Below are 26,171 nucleotides of genomic sequence, written 5' to 3'. Positions count from 1 at the left end.
GCCAATAAATTTATAACATTTTAATTAAGAGGAAAAAAAAGATGATTCTATTTCTCAGATAATATTCATCACAAAATAAACTTGCATATAAAGTAATAGCAGTGCTTCGTCCATAAAAATGAAATAATAAACCAAAATAATAAATCAAAAAACAAGTTAGGGCCAGTGAACACCAAAAAGCGTTTAGCAATTGCAAACTCTCAGCGCTTTTTGAAGTTATGTTTCAGAGCGATTCTAGGCATGTGCCTAGCCATTATCTAATCATGCCTAGCGATTTTTGGTGCAGCGTTTTTTTATTTTTTGTTACAGTAGAGCTGGAACTTAACATCTTCTGTAACAAAAACGCTTGAAAACTCACTCTGATTCAGCGCTTTTCAGAGATATCGCCTCAGAAAAGCGCAGAAATGCTGCAGGACCCACGTTTGCGTTTGGGAGAAAATCACATCGCTCTGGTGTGCTCCATCCCATTCAAATACATTAGCCAAGCGCTAGCGTTTTTAAAAGCGCTCAGAAGCGCTCGTGGTGTGCAACAGCCCTCACTTGTGCCGCTGCAATAATGCAGTCACCGTACTTTTAACCACTTCTGGACGTCGGTGTTTGAAATCTATGCCGTTTTGATTCTCTAATACCTGCCAGGGCATAAATTTCTCTGCCGCCGCACGTTCTCTCAGTTTCCGCCGTTTCTGACCATCTCGCCACTCTCTGGCCGCCGCAGCTCACTTACCCTGTCTCTATGACACGAGCGGGTCAGGAGCCGATTTCATTGGCAACTCCCATTGGCTTACATTGATAGACACGGTCAGGAGCCAATGAAAGTGGCTCCTGACCGGGTCACAGGGCTCTACTGTCATAGAGACGGCAGAGAGGGTGGCCTGAGGTTCCCGGTGTGCGGTGTAAATGGCAGTTGCGGTGGGTATGTGCGGCGATTCGTCGGTATTTGGCGGTTTCTTGTACCAGCGGTCTCTGGTCCTTAAGGGGGCAGAGACCACTGGTACTTAAGTGGTTAACCTTCCTGGCGGTAAGCCCGAGCTGAGCTCGGGCTATGCCGCGCAGGAAGATGTCTCAGCCCCTGGTGGGGCGATTTGCCCCATTTAAAGTGCTTTACGCGCAGCTAGCACTTTGCTAGCCGCGCGTACAGCTTGATCGCCGCCGCTCTTCAGTGATCGCCCGCACCCAGCGGCGGAAGAGGCCCCCCCCGCCAGAGTCCTGCGCTGACCGGACCAATGAGTTCCAGGCAGCACTATGGGCTGGATTGGAGGCGTCTGACGTCAGGACGTCGGCTGACGTCCATGACGTCATTCCAATCATCGCCATGGCGACAGGAGAAGCCAAACAGGGGAACGCGTTATATACGCGTTCCCCTGTTTGCTATTGATGCCGGCGACGATCGCACTAGAGGGACACATGCGCCCTCTAGTGGTGTTTCATGTAGCTACCACTCTGGTAGCTTTACATGAAACAAAAAAAATAAAAAAAAAAAAAGGATTTCTGCCTATTTGGCAGAAAAATTAATCCGCCAGGAAGGTTAAAGTTAGATATAATATCTGATTTTGACCGTATATCCGATGTGTACACAGGAATCTTTTATATATAATAAATAACACAAAGCCCAACGAGTAGTTGTGGCGCTTGTAGGGACGGTCAATCAGATGGGGAATATCGATTAGTGTTTAGGCACCTTTGGCAATTTTGCAGTTGCTCTTCACTGATGATCACAGAGTAATATGGATGGTGTTGGTGTGCCTGAAAACCCTGCATACCCAGCAGCCTCCATACCCAGATCACGTTCTGAAATCCACGGCCAGACTCCAGAAAAGGCTGCAGACCCCGAGCAAGACTTCCAAAACTCACTGTGAACCCAGTACTCTGCGTGTGGTGTTCTTTTGCCAGGAGACAGTGCAGGACACGCCCAGATGCCCATTTTTTCAACACCTGCACTAATACACTGGCAGGCAGCAGACGTACCCATAAAATTGGAGAGCCCTGCTTTAGTATCTACCCTGTCCTTAAAGCGGTATAAAACCCTGACATAATATTCAATAACAAAAGTTTGCTTTCTTAAAACAGAAAGAATTTGCGATAATTCAGGTTGGAGTGAGCTTGAGATATCTCCTAGTGCATCACTGCTGAATATATGCAAATTAACCATAAAAATATTCAATAAAAACATGTTTTTTCTTACTTTTTATATGACATACGGTTAGCATATTTGCTTCTGTGCATAAGTATTATTATTCATTTAGAAATTATACGTTCCTAAAGTACACTTGTTTTACTCTGAGTGCTGACTTTGCATTTTATTTATAACTGCTTTATTCATCCTCTAACTTAATCAGAAAGCATTTATGCTTGTCTGGCTTTGTTCAGGGGTCCCAGCAGTGTGAGAGAAGGCTTTGTTTACATTTCTGACTTGATACAATTAAACACAAGATAACATTATGTAAAGTTCGGAAGTGGCCAGCTCTGCTGGAAGGGAAGCTTCTAAAGCCTGTGTTAACCCTTTGAATGCAGTTCTAGTAAAAAAAAATGCTGGTTGTATATAATATGCTGTAAATAATCTATTAGAGCAAAGTAGAAATTCTGGGTTTCTCCAGTGAAAATAATGTAATAAAAAAAGTGCTTCATTTTAACAATAATTATGTATAAATGATTTAGTCGGTGTTTGCCTATTGTAAAATCTTTCCTCTCCCTGATTTACATTCTGACATTTATCACATGGTGACATTTTTACTGCTGGCAGGTGATGTCAGTGGAAGTAGCTGCTGCTTGCTTTTTTGGCAGTTGGAAACAGCTGTAAACTGCAATTTCCCACAACGCAATGAGGTTCACAGACAGGAAACTGCCAGGACCATGGTCCTCACAGTTTCCTGTGGGAGGGGTTTCACCACAATATCTGCCATACAGCACCCCCTGATGATACGTTTGTGAAAAGGTAAAGATTTCTCATGGGAAAGGGGGTATCGGCTACTGATTGGGATGAAGTTCAATTCTTGGTCACTGTTTCTGTTTAAAGGAAACATCAATCAAAATGTGTCTACCCATGATATACTTAACCGGGGCTTCCTCCAGCCCCTTGCAGCCGACATGTGCCATGTAGCATCTCCGCCCGCAGCTGCCGGAGCGGGGTCCCCACCGGTGCAGAGCCTGACATTGCAAGGTCGTCCTCTACTGCAACTGTGAGAGCTCCGCTGTCAATCAAGTCCACGTTGTCCACAGTGTACTCGTGCAAGTGCAGTAGAAGAAGTCGGCCTCTGCACCGGCGGGGACCACAGGCCAGGGTAGCGAGCAGAGATGCTGTGTGGGACATGTTGGCTGCAAGGGGCTGGAGGAAGCTCCGGGTAAGTATAACATGGGGAGACACATTTTGATTGATGTTTCCTTTAAGGCTAATTTGCAAATCTTTTTTCTTCTTTCTTACACATGCACTGATTTCCACTTCTTTTATTATATGGAAAATCATTAAAATCCACCTCCATTGCTCTGAGTTGATAGTTTAAAGGTGATCGACCAAGAGACAGATCTCAATCTGATCGGAGAGAGATCTGTTGGCTGCCCATACACACGCAGACCGATTCCCAAATGATTTCAGCATGAAATTTCCCGGGAATTGGCCTTGTGACGCTGCCTCCGCCATCATCCCCTCTCTACCCCCTAATGTACATGCACCCCGGCCAGTGTATACGTGGGTGCATGTGCCACAGTAGGGGAACAGCGGTGGGTGTTTTGCTGCGTTTGCCGCTTTTCTCGATATCACTCGCCGTTAACACTGGCGGGCGTGCTCTTTCTGGCAGCGTTTTTTATTTGATTCAATAATTATTGAATTGCATGAATGACCTGCCGCCAAGATGAGAAATGTATGGCCACCTTTGCACTTTTCTACCCTACAGCCCTCAGTGCCAGCCTAAAGCACATCATAGTAGTGCCACTGACTATCAGATTTAGTTTTGTGTTTTTTTTTGGGGGGGGATACTTAAAAAGTCTAGGAGTAAAGGGTTGCCGGCACTACGGGATCTGTAGCCGTGTCGCTGGGAGTGAGGATGGACGGATACTAAAAGCCACCTTGATGATACTATAGACACTGCGTGCTCATGACCAAAATTGCGAAACATACACATGGGATCAGCATCAAAAAAGGAAAACAGTTAAATCAGGCACTGCAGTATATACTGTTTTAATGGTGTTTTCAATTATGAATAAAATCACCATTTGTATCAAAGATTGTGAAATTCAAAAGGTTGGTACAAAACATCATCATCTGTAGAAAAATTGTCATGTGCAAACATCTTGTGCATTCAAACAGTTGCAAGAGGAGGATGTCCTACCATATCAGAGGGTGGCAGTGGTGGGTGCAGGGCAATAGCGATAGCCTAACAGCCGTTTCGCACGGCGGTGCTTCTTCCGAGGCTGATCAGGTGGATCAGCCTCGGAAGAAGCACCGCCATGCGAAACGGCTGTTAGGCTATCGTTATTGCCCTGCACCCACCACTGCCACCCTCTGATATGGTAGGGCATCCTCCTCTTGCAACTGTTTGAACGCACAAGATGTTTGAGGGGGATACTTAAAGATGTTATGAAACTAAAGCCTGGTTCACACCTTCAGTTTTGATTTGTCAATCACTGACCAATTTTACCACCTCCAGGTAGTATGAGGGTTTGCCTACACAATCTGTCCATAGTATTCAATATCTGTTGCCCCTCATACTACATGGAGGTGCTAAAATTGGCCAGTGATTGGCCAATCAAAATTGCATGTGTATGTTTTGAATTTACCTGGGGAGACTATACATGGAGGCACCTGATGACTATTCTGTGCGCCGCTTTTACTTACCTACTGTGTTTTGTCAGAAAAACTAAATATATATATTTTTTTATGCGATTGCAGAAATACGCTGAAGAGATTCTGAAAAGATTCCAGATGGCAGAAAAAATCACGGCAAAAAGCAAAGCATTTAAGAAGGGTCCGGGGAAGATGGACGCCATGCAGCGAGCCCGCCACTTGGCCTATGAGCCGCCCAGCAAATCAGTAGCCGCCTCCATAGCCGCCACCCAGACCCGACTCAGGGAACACGTCCTGAAATCCGTCGGCCAGACCCTGCAACAGGCTGCGGACCCCGAGCAAGAGAAGCAAGCCAAGGTGGTCGGGCAGCTGAAGGCCGCTGAGGCCCGAAACCGGATCCGTCTGATGAGATTCCGCTTCCAGTGCATGAGGGTAAGGCACAGCATATGAATTGTCACCAGTAGGAGGCGCTGCACACGCCTGTCTGCCTTTTCTCATTACAGAAAATGTCTGCCCATCTCAACCTGCAGCCAAATTCCAAAACTTACAGCGAGCCCAAAACTACGGCCACAGTACTCTGTGTGCTGTGGCGTAGCATAGGGATTACCATAGCAGCGGCTATGGGGCCTGTAGCCTTGAGGGGCCCAGTCTACATGGCAAAATGGGCGTCCACAGCAGAACTTGTGGAGACCAGCAACAAGCCTTCACCTCTCCAAAACCCCCTTTAGGTAGGCACATGTAGCCCCCTCCACCGTATAGGACCCCCTATATTCCCCATGAACCCCCCCCCCCCCCCCCAGCAGTGGGAGCAAATTGTAATTCCGAATTACAATTCAAATTGTAATATACCGCTGGGAAACTTGGGCGCATGATACAGCCGGTATATGGCTCACCCTGCTCCTGCACAAGTCCCGGCAGCGTTAATTACTATTCCCCCTCCAGGTCCACGTGGATTTTATTTATTATTTTATATTTATATAGCACCAGCATAATATGCAGCGATGTACAGAGTATATTGTCTCGTCACTGTCCCTCAGAGGGGCTCACAATCAAGTCCCTACCACAGTCCTATGTCTATGTATGTATCGTGTAGGACTACTGCGCCTGCGCAGTTCGCCATGGCCCACATGACCATGATTGACAGCGGCGCTTCGTGCAGTCACAGTAAGGCCGACCCTGCGGTCAGCCTGAATACCGAGCGGCGAGAGCGGGACAGCGGCGGGGAGCGGAGGTGACAGCGCGGGACAGTCGGCTGCAAGGGGCTGGAGAAATCCCTAGGTGAGTAAAGCTCATTTCTTTATATTTCCCTGATGACTCCTTTAAAAAAAATACTAACGATCGCAGGAGCGATCAGAGACCACCAAAAGAAAGGCCTCCTAGTGACCAGAAAAATTCATTTGTGTGCTAAGTTGTATGGCTGTGCCGTGAACTGTTAAAGCTGCACAGCACGGAATTGTGAAAAATGGCCTGGTCACTAGGGGGTGTAAACCTGGGGTCCTGAAGAGGTTAGTGGGCACCTTAACTAGGAAACTGTGGTTCACACCGATTAGTCTTCATTTCAATTCCTGTGTAGTTCAAGAACACGTCGAGCCGCAAGAAGTCGGCAGTCCATTTGCTGATTGAAGGTTTGAAGTAGCACAGAGTGTTCCGCAGTGACAGGAACAAAGATAGAGAACGGAGTAATGTCACCTTGTGTTCCCGCTCTGAGGGTACTGGCTGCTTCTTGGTTGGCTGTTCTGGTTGGGAAACAGATGAGAGAGGGTAAAAGACCGACAAGTGACAGAAGGAGTTGGCCTCTTCTAGACGTGACACTCTGGTAATTTAGAGGAATGAGGCAGCGGAGTATAAGGATGAGGGCTGGAGACTAGAGAGCAGTCAGGAGAAGAGAGCGCTTTACTTGGGGAGATATTTATTCCACCGCCGGAAATAAAACAAGTCATAAATCATTCTGCCTCTGCACACATGGCCGTGTCCATAAATCAGGGCTGCATTGTGTATTTCCATCCAGAACAGGCAGCACATCACAAAGCGATTTCAGACGTACGCATAGCTTACTGGTGACAAAACTATATGTAAAGCTGGGTACACACCATGCAATTTTTACTTCAGATTCTACTTGTTCTGATCGAGAAAAAGATGAAAAAGAAACATTATACAACGACAGCAAGGAAACATTTGTAAAGCGCTTTTCTCCTGTAGCACCCAAACCACATAAGCTTGACTCAGATCAGTACATAGTGACGTGTAACAGGGGGAAAGTTATGTGATCATCAATGCCAGACTAAACAGGTCAGTTTTCATTTAAAGTGAACCTGACCTGAGGGCTATGGAGGCTGCCCTTTTTATTTCCTTTTAAGCAATACCAGTTGCCTGGCAGTCCTGCTGATCCTCTGCCTCTAGTACACTTAGCCATAGACCCTGAACAAGCATGCAGCAGATCAGGTGTTTCTGACATTATTGTCAGATCTGACAAAATTAGCTGCATGCTTGTTTCTGTTGTTATTCAGGACACTACTGCAGCCAAATAGATCAGCAGAGCTGCCAGGCAACTGGTATTGTTTAAAAGTAAACAAATATGGCAGCTTCCATGTACTTATCACTTCAGGTTCCCTTTAAACGTATCCAGGGTTGGAGCTGTCTTGATTAAGTTTGGCAAGGCATTCCACAGGGTAGGAGTAGCATGACAGAAAGCTATGACTAAGCTCCGATACGCGTAAGCTATCTTTGCTATGTCCATCTACAAATAAAGATTGGACTTTTATTGTTCCGGTCGAGCGGATCTTTCCTTTTTCCAAAGCATGACAGACAGCTCTGGCTCCAAAGGTTATTAGTTGGACTCTGGGGGTGGCCAAGTTATTGGATCCTTTTGATATGAGGTTGTGGGAAGTGTGACGCAGTTGCTACAAATCCTTCAGGTATCCAGGGCCTAGGTCATGTAGGGATTTGAATATTAGCATGTCAATTTTGAAAAGGATTCTCCATTCTATGGGTAGCCAGTGGAGTGAGTGAAGTATTGGTGCTATGTGGCAATGCCGGGGTTGGCTTGTTAACCGTCTTGCTGCCTGTACTGGCTGCAGGCAGTGTAGGTCTTTGTTTGGAAGGCCTGTATAGAAAACATTGCAGTACTCCCGCCGTGATGTGATAAAGGTGTAAACTAATGCTGGGAATACACAATTCGATTTTTTAGCAGATTTACCATCCGATCGATTTTTTTGATTGTTTTTATAATCATGTTTCCAGTCGTTTTCCATTCACTTCTATGAGAAATCGATCAGAAAAACGATCAAAACAATCGAAAATCAGATCGGACCTCTCGGAAATTATGTATCGAACCGTCTATCTGCCAAAAATCTCATGGTGTATTCCCAGCATAAGGCTAAGTAACTAAGCTGAAATTTGATTCCTGAAGTTGAATTCCCCATCAGTCAGTAAACCCAAGCTGTGCGCAGTGTTGGTCTGAGTTCCCTACCCTCAGGGATGCTGGCTGGGACTGGAGTTGCTTTGCTGTTGGGTGCTGACCCCGGATGACAAGAACTGCGGTTTTGTCTGCCTACTGATTGCCAGCGGGTTCAGTGGAGCGCTCGTTAAGTGTAACAAAGCGCTCTTTAAACTATCTGAGCCCAGCGTAATTTAACTGCGTACGCTATGGCTGCGCATGCTAGGGCTCTCATTAAGCTGCGCTGCTGTAGCTTAGTGAATCAACCCCATAGAATCTAAACTAAAATTGCATGGTGTGTATAGCCCTTAAAGAGAACCTGTACTGAGTAAAATTATTTAAAATAAACACGAGGTGACTTCAAATGAACATTACATAGTTACCGCGCCATCAGTTCCTCTCATAAGCTCACCATTTTCTTCTGACAATGATCCCTTCCAGTTCTGACAACATTTTGTCAGAACTGAAATATATCAGTTGCTGTCATTTATAGCTGAGAGAAGAGCTGAAGTGTCCATGGTTCCCTATGGCTCAAGTGGCGATGTTACAGTTTAACTGTGTGCTGACCAGAAAGCTGTTATGGAGTAATGGCCATTTTCAAAATGGAGGACAGAGAATTTAATTGATCACAGTGGACGAACAGGACGCAGGAGAGGAAAAAGAGATTGATAAGTAGACTACACAGGAGGTAAGTATGACCTGTGTATGGTTATTTTGGCTTTTAATTTCAGTTCAGGTTTTCTTTAAAGGGTTACTTAAAGGACCTCTGTCGCAAAAATCGTAACATTTAAAATACATGTTAACATACACAAATAAGAAGTACGTTTCTTCCGGTTGTCTTTATTTTTAAAAGCACTTTGTGAATGGCAGTTACTCCGTCCAACTGCCAAAAAAGTGTACAGTGAGCAGGGAGGCTGGCCATCATCATTGTAGAAATCTTTTTCAGGGAGTGTCTTTATAAATAATAAAGACCATGCTGAGAATCCCCCATGGAAAGATGGACTAGCCCAAAACCTGTCAGTAATGTCAGATTTCTACTACCTACTGTAAGTGACAGCAACATAGGAGAAAAGTCATTTATGGCTCATTTTACTCTGGAAGAAATGTACTTCTTAATTTTCGCGACAGTTTCTCTTTAAGTATAAAAAACAACAGTTTACTTACTGGCTTCTTGCAACACCCTGTAGTCATTCTGTGCCCGCCCCGTCCTTCTGAGACCCTCCAGCCAGCAGCGGTGACCACCTGAAAGCTGGACAGTCAGAGGCTACTGGGCATGCGTGGCACTGAGCATGCGCAGTATCCATTTTCCCATACTACGCATGCACAGAACACTGCCGTGCACGGGAAGGTGATGAGGAGGTGGTCGGCCATCTTTGCGGGGGACGTTGATGCTCGCCGGAGGGTCGTGTTAAGGACGGCTCCAGCACAGAATGACTCCAAGGGGCTTTAAAGTCTGGTACACACCATGCAATTTCCCATGAGATCGGGAGTAATCAATAATTTCCAACAGATCCGATCAGCTCCAGATCGATTACGCGAACAATTTTACGATCACTACTGCATAAAATAGATTGCGTTATCGCAATGAGCTGATCGGACCTGTCTGAAATTATCGATTTGACCTGTTGATCTGATGGGAAATTGCATGGTGTGTACCAGGCTAAAATCTATCAATTGAAGTTGATAGTGGACTAGATTGACTTTGTGGAAGTGTGCTGCTGCTTAGTGTCCTCGGGGGGTCCCCCATTCCTGGTCCCGCGCCACCCATAGGTCCCTCCGAGGGCCACAGAGCTGTCCTGTAGTACGCACGAGTTTTAAGCTGCGTCTGCACAGTGATAGAGAACGCTCATGAACATCGCTTGCTTTCTCTGTGCTTGCGTGGTTTGGAACCTCCTCCTGCACACATCTGATTCACGCCCCATCACTAGGGGGAGCTTCCTGGTTTTTATTTTCAACTGGAGGATTCCATCAAATATGAAGACCACCAGGGATCGGAAATTGTGGCCCCCTGAGGACAAACAGTGCCAGGACACTTCTGCAAAGGTAATCTAGCCTGCCATGAGCTTCTGTCATTTATTTCCCCCCCAGTTCAAGGGTAGCCATGGGTACTTGTAATGAGAGCAGTAGGGGGCGCTGGTCATGGTGTATATGGAGACTACAGTATATTGGGACAAAAGTAGGTGTAAGGCTACTCACAGACAGCAGGGGGAGCTCAAACCTACAGGCAGGAAGAAGCAGGCTTCCTCAAGGCACCTGATCTGTGCTGCAAACAGAGGAAGCTGTGGCCAGTCACCACTGCCCTGTGATCAGTATGGATTCTGAAATGAGGGCACAAGGACAGAGCTCCGGCTGGGGAACCACTCAGAAGTCAGGGGCAGAGTGGCATGTTTCTGAGCCGACTGTAACATTCTTTGCTTTATGAATACAGTAGTGCCTCTTAGTCCTGGGTCACGATTTATTATTTTATTTAATTATTGTATTTATAAAGTGCCAACATATTACGCAGCGCTGTACATTAAGGTTACAGAAAATATTTAGGGGTGACATACAGCAATATGACAATACAGGAATACACGCAAACCAGATCACGCAGCCTAGTATGAGTACAAGATAATGCTTAGTCAGTCACTGGATGGGAGCATGGAGATGAGGCAAGTCCAGTTCCCTCAGATACATAGGATGGGTGTACTATAATGGAGGTGCGTGATCAGGTAGGAGACATAAGGAGGAGGACCCTGCCGAAGGCTTACAATCTAGAGGGAGGGGTGGGGACACAAAAGGTAGGGGACCAGAATTTAACTGCGGGTTTAGAGCATGAGGGGGGAAGGGGGGGGGGAGTAGGCCAGAGTAAAAAGGTTAGTTTTGAGGGCCTTCTTGAAGATGTTGAAGGGGGGGCTGCCCTAATGGGGGAGGTAGGGAGTTCCATATTGTTGGAGCAGATCTTGAGAAGTCCTAGAGGCATGCATGGGGTTGGGTGATGTGGAGGGCAGTCAGGCAAGGTTCGTTGGAGGAGCGAAGTGAGCGGCTAGGTGTGTACCTCTGGGTAAGATTGGAAATGTAGGTTGGACAGGTTTTGTGGACAGATTTGTAGGCCAGACACAGTATCTTGAATCTGATTCTGAACAGGATAGGAAGCCAGTGGAGGGATTCACAAAGGGAAGCGGCAGTGGTGGAGCGATGAGAGGAGTGGATAATTCTGGCAAGTGGCCAATTCTAGTCAAGTGGCCCTGTCACCACAGCAGGACGACGCATTGCAGGATAGCGGCATAGTACCATGCTGAACAGCAGCTTGCACAGATTGTATAGCCAGAGGGAGGGATTTTATTTTAATACACATTTCAAGTCCTTGTACTGATTAAATTTTTATAGTTGCATCTGATAAAGCGGAATACTAAAAATAAATGATGCATTTAAATGTATATTGCAAAAATTGTGGGCTTTCTTTTTGCAATATAGAGGTTAATTCGCTAAATTTGAAAAAAGAATTATCTCACCTTACTTATTTTTCACCTCAACTCTCATAAAAGGCGCACACGCTAGATCAGGGGTGCCCATTGCGTAGATTGTGATCTAGTGGTGGATCATGAAGGACTGTGCATGTGCTGCAGGTGTGGCTTGTGGTAATCACTGATGGTCTGCCGCTGTACATGTGCTGCAGTTGTGGCTTGTGGTAATCACTGATGGTCTGCCGCTGTGCATGTGCTGCAGGTGTGGCTTGTGGTAATCACTGATGGTCTGCCGCTGTGCATGTGCTGCAGTTGTGGCTTGTGGTAATCACTGATGGTCTGCCGCTGTGCATGTGCTGCAGTTGTGGCTTGTGTTAATCAGTGATGGTCTGCCGCTGTACATGTGCTGCAGTTGCGGCTTGTGGTAATCACTGATGGTCTGCCGCTGTACATGTGCTGCAGTTTTGGCTTGTGGTAATCACTGATGGACTGCCGCTGTGCATGTGCTGCAGTTGTAGTCACTGATGGACTGCCGCTTTGCATGTGCTGCAGTTGTGGCTTGTGGTAATTACTGATGGACTGCCCTAAGCATGTGCTGCAGTTGTGGCTTGTGGTAATCACTGATGGACTGCCGCTGTGCATGTGCTGCAGTTGTGGTAGTCACTGATGGACTGCCCTAAGCATGTGCTGCAGTTGTGGCTTGTGGTAATCACTGATGGACTGCCGCTGTGCATGTGCTGCAGTTGTGGTAGTCACTGATGGACTGCCGCTTTGCATGGGCTGCAGTTGTGGCTTGTGGTAATCACTGATGGACTGCCGCTGTGCATGTGCTGCAGTTGTGGCTTAATCACTGATGGTCTGCCGCTATGCATGTGCTGCAGTTGTGGCTTGTGGTAATTACTGTTGGACTGCCGCTGGGCATGTGCTGCAGTTGTGGCTTGTGGTAATCACTGATGGACTGCCGCTGGGCATGTGCTGCAGTTGTGGCTTGTGGTAATTACTGTTGAACTGCCGCTTTGCATGTGCTGCAGTTGTGGCTTGTGGTAATTACTGTTGGACTGCCGCTGGGCATGTGCTGCAGTTGTGGTTTGTGGTAATCACTGATGGACTGCCGCTGTGCATGTGCTGCAGTTGTGGTAGTCACTGATGGACTGCCCTAAGCATGTGCTGCAGTTGTGGCTTGTGGTAATCACTGATGTACTGCCGCTGGGCATGTGCTGCAGTTGTGGCTTGTGGTAATCACTGATGGACTGCCGCTGTGCATGTGCTGCAGTTGTGGTAGTCACTGATGGACTGCTGCTTTGCATGGGCTGCAGTTGTGGCTTGTGGTAATCACTGATGGACTGCCGCTGTGCATGTGCTGCAGTTGTGGCTTAATCACTAATGGTCTGCCGCTATGCATGTGCTGCAGTTCTGGCTTGTGGTAATCACTGATGGACTGCCGTTGTGCATGTGCTGCAGCTGTGGCTTGTGGTAATCACTGATGGACTGCCCCGGTGCATGTGCTGCAGTTGTGGCTTGTGGAAATCACTGATGTACTGCAACTGTGCATGTGCTGCAGTTGTGGCTTGTGGTAATCACTGATGGACTGCCGCTGTGCATGTACTGCAGTTGTGGCTTGTAGTAAGTAATCTGTGATGGAGTACCGCTGTGCATGTGCTGCAGTTGTGGCTTGTGGTAATCACTGATGGGCTGCCGCTGGGCATGTGCTGCAAGTGTGGCTTGTGGTAATCACTGGTGGACTGACGCCCTGCATGTGCTGCAGTTGTGGCTTGAGGTAATCACTGATGGACTGCCGCTGTGCATGTGCTGCAGCTTTGGCTTGTGGTAATCATTGATGCACTGCCACTGTGCATGTGCTGCAGTTGTGGCTTGTGGTAATCATTGATGCACTGCCACTGTGCATGTGCTGCAGTTGTGGCTTGTGGTAATCACTGATGGACTGCCGCTGTGCATGTGCTGCAGCTGTGGCTTGTGGTGTTCACTGATGGACTGCCGCTGTGCATGTGCTGCAGGTGTGGCTTGTGGTAATCACTGATGGTCTGCCGCTGTGCATGTTCTGCAGTTCTGACTTGTGGTAATCTGATGGACTGCTGCTGTGCATGTGCTGCAGTTGTGGCATGTGGTAATCACTGATGGATTGCCGCTGTGCATGTGCTGCAGTTGTGGCTTGTAGTAAGTAATCTGTGATGGAATACCGCTGTGCATGTGCTGCAGTTGTGGCTTGTGGTAATCACTGATGGACTGCCGTTGTGCATGTGCTGCAGTTGTGGCTTGCAGGAAGTAATCTGGGATGGAGTACCGCTGTGCATGTGCTGCAGGTGTGGCTTGTGGTAATCACTGATGGACTGCCGCTGTGCATGTGCTGCAGTTGTGGCTTGTGGTAATCACTGATGCACTGCCGCTGTGCATGTGCTGCAGTTGTGGCTTGTGGCAATCACTGATGCATTGCCGCTGTGCATGTGCTGCAGTTGTGGCTTGTGGTAATCATTGATTGACTGCCTGCTGTGCATGTGCTGCAGTTGTGGCTTGTGGTGATCACTGATGGACTGCCGCTGTGCATGTGCTGCAGCTGTGGCTTGTGGTAATCACTGATGGACTGGGGCTGTGCATGTGCTGCAGTTGTGGCTTGTGGTAGTCACTGATGGACTGCCGTTGTGCATGTGCTGCAGTTGCGGCTTGTGGTGGTAATCACTGATGGACTCCCCCAAGCATGTGCTGCAGTTGGGGCTTGTGGTAATCACTGATGGACTGCCGCTGTGCATGTACTGCAGTTGTGGCTTGTAGTAAGTAATCTGTGATGGAGTACCGCTGTGCATGTGCTGCAGTTGTGGCTTGTGGTAATCACTGATGGGCTGCCGCTGGGCATGTGCTGCAAGTGTGGCTTGTGGTAATCACTGGTGGACTGACGCCCTGCATGTGCTGCAGTTGTGGCTTGAGGTAATCACTGATGGACTGCCGCTGTGCATGTGCTGCAGCTTTGGCTTGTGGTAATCATTGATGCACTGCCACTGTGCATGTGCTGCAGTTGTGGCTTGTGGTAATCATTGATGCACTGCCACTGTGCATGTGCTGCAGTTGTGGCTTGTGGTAATCACTGATGGACTGCCGCTGTGCATGTGCTGCAGCTGTGGCTTGTGGTGTTCACTGATGGACTGCCGCTGTGCATGTGCTGCAGGTGTGGCTTGTGGTAATCACTGATGGTCTGCCGCTGTGCATGTTCTGCAGTTCTGACTTGTGGTAATCTGATGGACTGCTGCTGTGCATGTGCTGCAGTTGTGGCATGTGGTAATCACTGATGGATTGCCGCTGTGCATGTGCTGCAGTTGTGGCTTGTAGTAAGTAATCTGTGATGGAATACCGCTGTGCATGTGCTGCAGTTGTGGCTTGTGGTAATCACTGATGGACTGCCGTTGTGCATGTGCTGCAGTTGTGGCTTGCAGGAAGTAATCTGGGATGGAGTACCGCTGTGCATGTGCTGCAGGTGTGGCTTGTGGTAATCACTGATGGACTGCCGCTGTGCATGTGCTGCAGTTGTGGCTTGTGGTAATCACTGATGCACTGCCGCTGTGCATGTGCTGCAGTTGTGGCTTGTGGCAATCACTGATGCATTGCCGCTGTGCATGTGCTGCAGTTGTGGCTTGTGGTAATCATTGATTGACTGCCTGCTGTGCATGTGCTGCAGTTGTGGCTTGTGGTGATCACTGATGGACTGCCGCTGTGCATGTGCTGCAGCTGTGGCTTGTGGTAATCACTGATGGACTGGGGCTGTGCATGTGCTGCAGTTGTGGCTTGTGGTAGTCACTGATGGACTGCCGTTGTGCATGTGCTGCAGTTGCGGCTTGTGGTGGTAATCACTGATGGACTCCCCCAAGCATGTGCTGCAGTTGGGGCTTGTGGTAATCACTGATGGACTGCCGCTGTGCATGTGCTGCAGTTGTGGCTTGTGGTAATCACTGATGGACTGCCGCTGTGCATGTGCTGCAGTTGTAATTTGTGGTAATCACTGATGGACTGCCGCTGTGCATGTGCTGCAGTTGTAATTTGTGGTAATCACTGATGGACTGGGGCTGTGCATGTGCTGCAGTTGTGGCTTGTGGTAATCACTGATGGACTGCCGCTGGGCATGTGCTGAAATTGTGGCTTGTGGTAATCACTGATGGACTGCCGCTGTGCATGTGCTGCAGCTTTGGCTTGTAATCACTGATGGACTGCCACTTTGCATGTGCTGCAGTTGTGGCTTGTGGTAATCACTGATGGACTGCCACTTTGCATGTTCTGCAGTTGTGGCTTGTGGTAATCACTGATGGACTGCTGCTGGGCATGTGCTGCAGTTGTGGCTTGTGGTAATCATTGATGGGCTGCTACTGTGCATGTGCTGCAGGTGTGGCTTGTGGTAATCACTGATGGACTGCCACTTTGCATGTGCTGCAGGTGTGGCTTGTGGTAATCACTGAAGGACTGCTGCTGGGCATGTGCTGCAGTTGTGGCTTGTGGTAATCATTGATGAACTGCTGCTGTGCATGTGCTGCAGCTTTGGCTTGTGGTAATCACTGATGGACTGCCGCTGTGCAGGTGTGGCTTGTGGTAATCACTGATGGACTGCTGCTGGGCATGTGCTGCAGTTGTGGCTTGTGGTAATCAGTGATGGACTGCTGCTGTGCATGTGCTGCAGCTTTGGCTTGTGGTAATCCCTGATTGACTGCCGCTGTGCAGGTGTGGCTTGTGGTAATCACTGATGCACTGCCACTTTGCATGTTCTGCAGTTGTGGCTTGTGGTAATCACTGATGGACTGCCGCTGTGCATGTGCTGCAGTTGTGGCTTGTGGTAATCACTGATGGACTGCCGCTGTGCATGTGCTGCAGTTGTGGCTTGTGGTAATCACTGATGGACTGCCGCTGTGCATGTGCTGCAGTTGTGGCTTGTGGTAATCACTGATGGACTGCCGCTGTGCACGGGCTGCAGTTGTGGCTTGTGGTAATCACTGATGGACTGCTGCTGTGCATGTGCTGCAGTTGTGGCTTGTGGTAATCACTGATGGACTGCCGCTGTGCATGTGCTGCAGTTGTGGCTTGTGGTAATCACTGATGGACTGCCGCTGTGCATGGGCTGCAGTTGTGGCTTGTGGTAATCACTGATGGGCTGCCGCTGGGCATGTGCTGCAATTGTGGCTTGTGGTAATCACTGGTGGACTGCCGCCCTGCATGTGCTGCAGTTGTGGCTTGTGGTAATCACTGATGGACTGCTGCTGTGCATGTGCTGCAGCTTTGGCTTGTAATCACTGATGGACTGCCGCTGTGCATGTGCTACAGTTGTGGCTTGTGGTAATCACTGATGGACTGCCGCTGTGCATGGGCTGCAGTTGTGGCTTGTGGTAATCACTGATGGACTGCTGCTGTGCATGTGCTGCAGTTGTGGCTTGTGGTAATCACTGATGGACTGCCGCTGTGCATGTGCTGCAGTTGTGGCTTGTGGCAATCACTGATGGACTGCCGCTGTGCATGTGCTGCAGTTGTGGCTTGTGGTAATCACTGGTGGACTGCCGCCCTGCATGTGCAGCAGTTGTGGCTTGTGGTAATCACTGATGGGCTGCCGCTAGGCATGTGCTGCAATTGTGGCTTGTGGTAATCACTGGTGGACTGCCGCCCTGCATGTGCAGCAGTTGTGGCTTGTGGTAATCACTGATGGACTGCCGCTGTGCATGGGCTGCAGTTGTGGCTTGTGGTAATCACTGATGGACTGCTGCTGTGCATGTGCTGCAGTTGTGGCTTGTGGTAATCACTGATGGACTGCTGCTGTGCATGTGCTGCAGTTGTGGCTTGTGGTAATCACTGATGGGCTGCCGCTGGGCATGTGCTGCAATTGTGGCTTGTGGTAATCACTGGTGGACTGCCGCCCTGCATGTGCTGCAGTTGTGGCTTGTGGTAATCACTGATGGACTGCTGCTGTGCATGTGCTGCAGCTTTGGCTTGTAATCACTGATGGACTGCCACTTTGCATGTGCTGCAGTTGTGGCTTGTGGTAATCACTGATGGACTGCTGCTGTGCATGTGCTGCTGTTGTGGCTTGTGGTAATCACTGATGGACTGCCGCTGTGCATGTGCTGCAGTTGTGGCTTGTGGTAATCACTGATGGATTGCCGCTGTGCATGGGCTGCAGTTGTGGCTTGTGGTAATCACTGATGGGCTGCCGCTGGGCATGTGCTGCAATTGTGGCTTGTGGTAATCACTGGTGGACTGCCGCCCTGCATGTGCTGCAGTTGTGGCTTGTGGTAATCACTGATGGACTGCTGCTGTGCATGTGCTGCAGTTGTGGCTTGTGGCAATCACTGATGGGCTGCCGCTGGGCATGTGCTGCAATTGTGGCTTGTGGTAATCACTGGTGGACTGCCGCCCTGCATGTGCTGCAGTTGTGGCTTGTGGTAATCACTGATGGACTGCCGCTGTGCATGTGCTGCAGCTTTGGCTTGTAATCACTGATGGACTGCCACTTTGCATGTGCTGCAGTTGTGGCTTGTGGTAATCACTGATGGACTGCTGCTGTGCATGTGCTGCAGTTGTGGCTTGTGGTAATCACTGATGGACTGCCGCTGTGCATGTGCTGCAGTTGTGGCTTGTGGTAATCACTGATGGACTGCCGCTGTGCATGGGCTGCAGTTGTGACTTGTGGTAATCACTGATGGGCTGCCGCTGGGCATGTGCTGCAATTGTGGCTTGTGGTAATCACTGGTGGACTGCCGCCCTGCATGTGCTGCAGTTGTGGCTTGTGGTAATCACTGATGGACTGCTGCTGTGCATGTGCTGCAGTTGTGGCTTGTGGTAATCACTGATGGGCTGCCGCTGGGCATGTGCTGCAATTGTGGCTTGTGGTAATCACTGGTGGACTGCCGCCCTGCATGTGCTGCAGTTGTGGCTTGTGGTAATCACTGATGGACTGCCGCTGTGCATGTGCTGCAGCTTTGGCTTGTAATCACTGATGGACTGCCACTTTGCATGTGCTGCAGTTGTGGCTTGTGGTAATCACTGATGGACTGCTGCTGTGCATGTGCTGCAGTTGTGGCTTGTGGTAATCACTGATGGACTGCCGCTGTGCATGTGCTGCAGCTTTGGCTTGTAATCGCTGATGGACTGCCACTTTGCATGTGCTGCAGTTGTGGCTTGTGGCAATCACTGGTGGACTGCCGCCCTGCATGTGCTACAGTTGTGCGTTGTGGTAATCACTGACAGACTGCCGCTGTGCATGTGCTGCAGTTGTGGCTTGTGGTAATCACTGATGGACTGCCGCTGTGCATGTGCTGCACTTGTGGTAATCGCTGACGGACTGCCACTGTGCATGTGCTGCAGTTGTGGCTTGTGGTAATCACTGATGGCTGCCGCTGTGCATGTGCTGCACTTGTGGTAATCACTGACGGACTGCCACTGTGCATGTGCTGCAGTTGTGGCTTGTGGTAATCACTGATGGACTGCGGCTGTGCATGTGCTGCAGTTGTGACTTATGGTAATTACTGATGGACTGCTGCTGGGCATGTGCTGCAATTGTGACTTGTGGTAATCACTGGTGGACTGCCGCCCTGCATGTGCTGCAGTTGTGGCTTGTGGTAATCACTGATGGACTGCCGCTGTGCAGGTGTGGCTTGTGGTAATCACTGATGGACTGCCACTTTGCATGTGCTGCAGGTGTGGCTTGTAATCACTGAAGGACTGCTGCTGGGCATGTGCTGCAGTTGTGGCTTGTGGTAATCATTGATGGGCTGCTGCTGTGCATGTGCTGCAGCTTTGGCTTGTGGTAATCACTGACGGACTGCCACTTTGCATGTGCTGCAGCTTTGGCTTGTGGTAATCACTGATGGACTGCCGCTGTGCAGGTGTGGCTTGTGGTAATCACTGATGGACTGCTGCTGGGCATGTGCTGCAGTTGTGGCTTGTGGTAATCAGTGATGGACTGCTGCTGTGCATGTGCTGCAGCTTTGGCTTGTGGTAATCACTGATGGACTGCCGCTGTGCAGGTGTGGCTTGTGGTAATCACTGATGGACTGCCACTTTGCATGTTCTGCAGTTGTGGCTTGTGGTAATTACTGATGGACTGCCGCTGGGCATGTGCTGCAATTGTGGCTTGTGGTAATCACTGGTGGACTGCCGCCCTGCATGTGCTGCAGTTGTGGCTTGTGGTAGTCACTGATGGACTGCCGTTGTGCATGTGCTGCAGTTGTGGCTTGTGGTAATCACTGATGGACTGCCACTGTGCATGTGCTGCAGCTGTGGCTTGTGGTAATCACTGATGCACTGCCACTGTGCATGTGCTGCAGTTGTGGCTTGTGGTTATCACTGATGGACTGCCGCTGTGCATGTGCTGCAGTTGTGGCTTGTGGTAATCACTGATGGACTGCCGCTGTGCATGTGCTGCAGGTGTGGCTTGTGGTAATCACTGATGGACTGCCGCTGTGCATGTGCTGCAGTTGTGGCTTGTGGTAATTACTGTTGGACTGCCGCTGGGCATGTGCTGCAGTTGTGGTTTGTGGTAATCACTGATGGACTGCCGCTGTGCATGTGCTGCAGTTGTGGCTTGTGGTTATCACTGATGGACTGCCGCTGTGCATGTGCTGCAGTTGTGGCTTGTGGTAATCACTAACAGGGCTGTGGAGTCGGAGTTGTGGAGTCGGAGTCGGGCAATTTTGGGTGCCTGGAGTCGGGAAAAAATGCACCTACTCCGACTCCTAATGAATTTGTAACTGTAATTAAAATAAAAAATATGATAAAATGTTCTATTTTCAAATAATAGTCATTAAAAATAATGTATATATACAGTATATATACAGTAATAGCTGTGCTTAGTCCACAAAAATGAAATAAACCAATCAAAATTAGTTACTTGTGCTGCTTCAATAAAGCAGTCCCCGTATTTTTGTCAGATATACATATCTGATTGTGACTGTATACATGATGTGTACACAGGAATCTCTTATATATACTAAATAACATCTATGCTGTAAGAATAAAGCCTGATGTGTAGCTGTGTCACTAATAGAGATGGTCAATGAGATAGAAATAATTCTGCATTGATGCTGATTTATGCAAATGTACAGCACTCCCTTTGCTCATGAAATCAAATAATTTGATATGTTGTTAAAATTTGGTTTGGTGACTACAAATGAAAGGGTACCTGAGACGGATGAAAAGTAAAGTTTTATACATACCTGGGGCTTCCTCCAGCCCTCTTCAGGCCAATCAGTTCCTCGCTGTCCTCCACCACCTGGATCTTCTGCTAGGAGTCCTGGTAATTCAGCCAATCAGCGCAGTCCAGCCACTCGCCGCTCCTACCGCCAGGAACCGGTGCAATAGTGCTGCACAGGTGTAGTATGCTCCTGGCAGCGGAGTGTGTGCATGCGCTCTACACCAGACTGGCTCAAGTACCTGGACTCATAGCAGAAGATCCAGGTGGTGGAGGAGGACAACGAGGGACTGATTATCCTGAAGGCGGCTGGAGGAAGCCCCAGGTATGTATAAAACTTTCATCTGTCTCAGGTTTACTTTGTTACACAGTAGTACTATACTCTACATATGCACTCTCCACAGAGCTGCAGGGAATCCACTGAGAATGTTGTGCACATTAAACACAGAGGTGTTGTCTGTCACCCATAAACCTTGTTCAGATTGTGCAGTCGCTCTGCATGTGCTGCAGGTGTGGCTTGTGACAATCACTGATGGACTGCCGCTGTGCATGTGCTGCAGGTGTGGCTTGTGGTAATCCCTGATGGACTGCCGCTGTGCATGTGCTGCAGGTGTGGCTTGTGTTAATCACTGATGGACTGCTGCTGTGCATGTGCTGCAGTTGTGGCTTGTGGTAATCACTGATGGACTGGCGCTGTGCATGTGCTGCAGTTGTGGCTTGTGGTAATCACTGATGGACTGCCGCTGTGCATGTGCTGCAGTTGTGGCTTGTGGTAATCACTGATGGACTGACGCTGTGCATGTGCTGCAGGTGTGGCATGTGGTAATCACTGATGGACTGCCGCCCTGCATGTGCTGCAGTTGTGGCTTGTGGTAATCACTGATGGACTGACGCTGTGCATGTGCTGCAGGTGTGGCATGTGGTAATCACTGATGGACTGCCACTTTGCAGGTGTGGCTTGTGGCAATCACTGACGGACTGTCGCTCTGCATGTGCTGCAGGTGTGGCTTGTGACAATCACTGACAGACTGCCGCTGTGCATGTGCTGCAGGTGTGGCTTGTGACAATCACTGACGGACTGCCGCTGTGCATGTGCTGCAGGTGTGGCTTGTGGCAATCACTGATGGACTGCCGCTGTGCATGGGCTGCAGGTGTGGCTTGTAGCAATCACTGATGGACTGCCGCTGTGCATTGGCTTACTCCTAAGCTAAGCACAGTGGGCTGCGCATGCGCAGCAGAGGCTGACTGGCGAGACAGATTACCGGGACTGATTGCGGCTGAACGGAGGCACTCGGGAGGACTGCGAGAGACGCATCGGTGCTTATAGGGCTGGAGGAATCCAATTTTTTTTTTTTGGCACCTCAGATACATTTTAAGTGACAAGACAATATACTGTACAGCGCTGCGGAAGATGTCAGCACTATATAAATATTAAAGAATAATTACGAAAAACGAAAAAAAAAACTTACGTTTACTGTAAATGGGCTATAAGAACTTAAAGAGGAACTCCATAAGGAAAAAAAAAGTGCTTAATTTGTACAATAATTATGTATTAATGATTTAGTCAGTGTTTGCTCATTGTAAAATCTTTCCTCTCCCTGATTTACGTTCTGACATTTATCACATGGTGACATTTTTACTGCTGGCAGGTGGTGTCAGTGGTTGGAGATGCTGCTTGCTTTTTTGGCAGTTGAAAACAGCTGTTATTTCCTACAATGCAACAAGGCTCCCACAGTGTGATGTCAGGACCATGGACCACAGTTTCTCTTTATGTGGTATGTTAGAAATTAGCACTTTGCTGCGTTTCAGCAGAGAGAGCTGTGGTCCTCTTGGCCCCGGCATCAGTAAGTGTTGCGTCTGTAGCCGCCCGGAATAGAGAACGCTGTAATGTAGGCAGAGGGGTTAAGATGGTCCGCTTTCCTCCTTGTTTACAGCAACAAGCCGGCAGAGGAGAGAGGCCCGATCCTTTCATCACAGCCAGCCTACAATGATCCCATCGCTGGCGCTCTCCCCAGAGCTCTCTCTGCTTTTAGTTAAGCGCACAGCAAATATATTTCAGCAGGTCAGAGAAGGCATTTCTGCAGCCGAGTAAGGAAGCTGCGGGCAAAAGACGGGATATAATAAGTTCAACTGGACTCCGTCTCTTTGTGCGGACAAGACGTGTGGATCTTTTGATTTGCTGCTTTTGTACAGGTTTTCAGCTAAAATCTATTTTTGTTTCTTTTAAATGCTTTACACGTAGAGTACCTGTCCTACCTAGAACTTCCCTGTATTCTTTTTTAACAAGTATGGCTTAATCTGTGCAGACAGCAGCAGCCACTCTCCTGCAAACTAATTAGAGGTCATAAAACTTGTGTGTGACGGTATAAACACTTCCTATATATAGCAGCATAGTGTTAAACGTTCAACAGGTCATCATTGCTCTGTATGGGAGCTGAAGAAATGGCAGCTGTGTCAGACTGACAGTTATATTTGTTAAATATTCAAATCCGGGTTTTAAGCTCTTAAAGGACACCTGTAGTGAGAGAGAAATGGAGGCTGACATATTTATTTCATTTTAAACAATGCACATTGTCTGGCTGCCTTGCTGATCCTCTGCCTCTAATACTTTTAGCCTCAGACCGTGAACAAGCATGCAGCAGATCAGTTGTTTCTGACATTGCATGCTTGTTTCTGGTGTTATTCAGGCATTACTGCAGCCAAATAGATCAGCAGGAACTATGGTAGGCCAGGCCATAGTGATGAAGTAGCGATTCCCTTCCAGAAGCCCCCATTGGAGTTTAGAGGGAGAAGAATGCTTGATAGAGTGACTTTGAAGCAAAACTCTACATAATGCATATTTTCAATAAATTTGGCATTTTCCGCTTCCTGAAGTAACTTACATAATTACCCCAGTATGTTTAAACTGCTACTTCTTTCTCAGGGCTTTCACTGATTTCTCCTGCATGGGGTCCCTGTCTGCATGGGAACCACCATCTTGCTTTGGATGTCAGGACTGTGCACAGAACGGGGAGATTTCGCTGAATTTTTTTATTTGGTCAGCACAGTAACATAAGCCTGGCGTCCAATTCAGATAATAGTCACAGCAGGAGCAGTTCTCATGAACTGTTTGCAGAAAGGAAATACATAATATTAATAAATCCCATCCTGGACCAATTTAGTATAGAGATGAGAAAGAGACCTTGACTAATGTTAATCAAGCCTACTTCTGTGTATTCATTTGGCTATCAGTATGTGCCTCAGGCCCGGTTCTCACTGGCAATTAAGTGGCAAACGAATCTGTGAAAATAGATTTGATTACTGGTCGATCTGATCTGTTTTCACTCTGTTGCTGTTCAGCTGCTTCTGTTTTGTTTCCCCATTTATAAAGGGGCACATGCTGTAATAATATTTAGAAACACTACTCTACAGTCATTGAGTAAGTACCGTGTTTCCTCGAAATTAACTTGTGTTATCACTGGAGCCGATGGTCTCGCGGGTGGGATCATGGCTCCATCATTGGGCCAATCACTGCACTCGATGCCAATAATTAGCGAGAGCAGTGATTGGCCCAATAATGGAGCCATGGTCCTACCTGCGGGACCATCGGCTCCAGTAGAGACACAAGTTGCCATTCTTCTTCCCCATAGGCTGAAGTTCGGGGACACAGCAGCATGGAGCTGGGAGAAAGAAGAGTATGAATGGGGACATTGGCGGACACAGGGGACATCGTGGCATTGATCTGGGGATAACAGGAGAGTGCAGGGGGACATCGGAGGATACCAGGAGGATATAGGAGACAGCAGAGGATAGAGGAGGACACTAGTACAGAGGGGGACACCAGGAGGAAACTAAAGGTACAAGGGGACATAGGGGCGCACAAGAGGTGGATCCAGCAGAGGAAGAGATGGCGCACAGAGGGAAAGGCAGGAGGACACACAGCACAGGAACTTGTGTGTTCACAGAAACATAAGACATCCCATGAAAATAAGCCCTAGCACATCTTTTGGTGCAAAAATTAATATAAGACACTTATTTTCAGGGAAACACGGTTTTTGAGGGGGATATTGTGCGGCAGCTGCCTCCTCCTTGGCACGGATGATGGAAGTGAGTGGTGATGAGCCGCCCGTCCCATCAACCAACTTTACCCACTTCAGTCCAAAGTGCGCAGGACAGCAGAGGGTTAATCAAAAACTAATAAGCCACCATTCATATAGTCGCATGTAACCTAGGTGAAAACTGGCAATGGTCAAAACACCACACACTACCAGTATAGGCTGCTCAGTCGCCACACACTACCAGTATAGGCTGCTCAGTCACCACACACTACCAGTATAGGCTGCTCAGTCACCACACACTACCAGTATAGGCTGCTCAGTCACCACACACTACCAGTATAGGCTGCTCAGTCACCACACACTACCAGTATAGGCTGCTCAGTCACCACACACTACCAGTATAGGCTGCTCAGTCACCACACACTACCAGTATAGGCTGCTCAGTCACCACACACTACCAGTATAGGCTGCTCAGTCACCACACACTACCAGTATAGGCTGCTCAGTCACCACACACTACCAGTATAGGCTGCTCAGTCACCACACACTACCAGTATAGGCTGCTCAGTCGCCACACACTACCAGTATAGGCTGCTCAGTCGCCACACACTACCAGTATAGGCTGCTCAGTCACCACACACTACCAGTATAGGCTGCTCAGTCACCACACACTACCAGTATAGGCTGCTCAGTCACCAATATGGTTTCATAAACAAATTCCAAATAACAGGTCATACGAATTGCTTATATTTCACCTCATTTGTTACATATGAACATATGTCCACTAAGGGGATACTGTAGTCCCATAAGGCCAATCGGCCCACAAAAATGCCTCAGCACTCATGATCCATTATAATGACCATACCTATAGTGAGGAATGAACTCAGATTGATATAAATCTTGATACATCATAATTGCCTATTAGCCATAAGGAAAGACATAGGCACAATCAATGATTTAAAACCGAATTGGTGTAGAGTGAAACATGCCCATGCCCTGTCCCTCAGCGAATGGACAACAAGAACCGCTGGGCATGTTAACTGGTATACAGTATGCGTAGTATTACAATCATTTGCGCCACTGATTCTGAACTGTTTTCTATTCCCAGAATCAAAAAAGGCTTTATTTTTTTCCAAGGGACATATTGAGCATTTACCACATTTTCTGTGGATCAGCTTATTTCAGTGCACGGCTCTCAGAGTCGAGCGCCAAAACAGAGGGAGAGAGAGAGAATATGTATGTGTACATCTAGTGATACTAGATCAGCCATTTAACTCCTATGTATATAATAGGTACATCAAACAAT

The 26,171-nt window shown here is 48.3% G+C and overlaps 1 protein-coding gene across 3 annotated transcripts in view; it reads left to right on the top strand.

The window, feature by feature from the left end:
• The window catches only part of LKAAEAR1 (LKAAEAR motif containing 1), a 537,492-nt gene that overhangs the window by 499,059 nt on the left and 12,262 nt on the right, over positions 1-26,171 (top strand). For all 3 annotated transcript variants that reach the window (XM_068261881.1, XM_068261879.1, XM_068261880.1), the window contains one exon: positions 4,883-5,209. In XM_068261881.1, coding sequence (XP_068117982.1) covers positions 4,883-5,209 — 327 coding nt within the window. The remainder of the gene's footprint in view (positions 1-4,882; positions 5,210-26,171) is intronic.

This window comes from Hyperolius riggenbachi, chromosome 12, assembly GCF_040937935.1.
Source record: "Hyperolius riggenbachi isolate aHypRig1 chromosome 12, aHypRig1.pri, whole genome shotgun sequence".
Taxonomy (NCBI): domain Eukaryota; kingdom Metazoa; phylum Chordata; class Amphibia; order Anura; family Hyperoliidae; genus Hyperolius; species Hyperolius riggenbachi.
The sequence above is the reverse complement of the archived record's forward strand: the minus strand, read 5'-3'. Positions and strand labels throughout refer to the sequence as shown.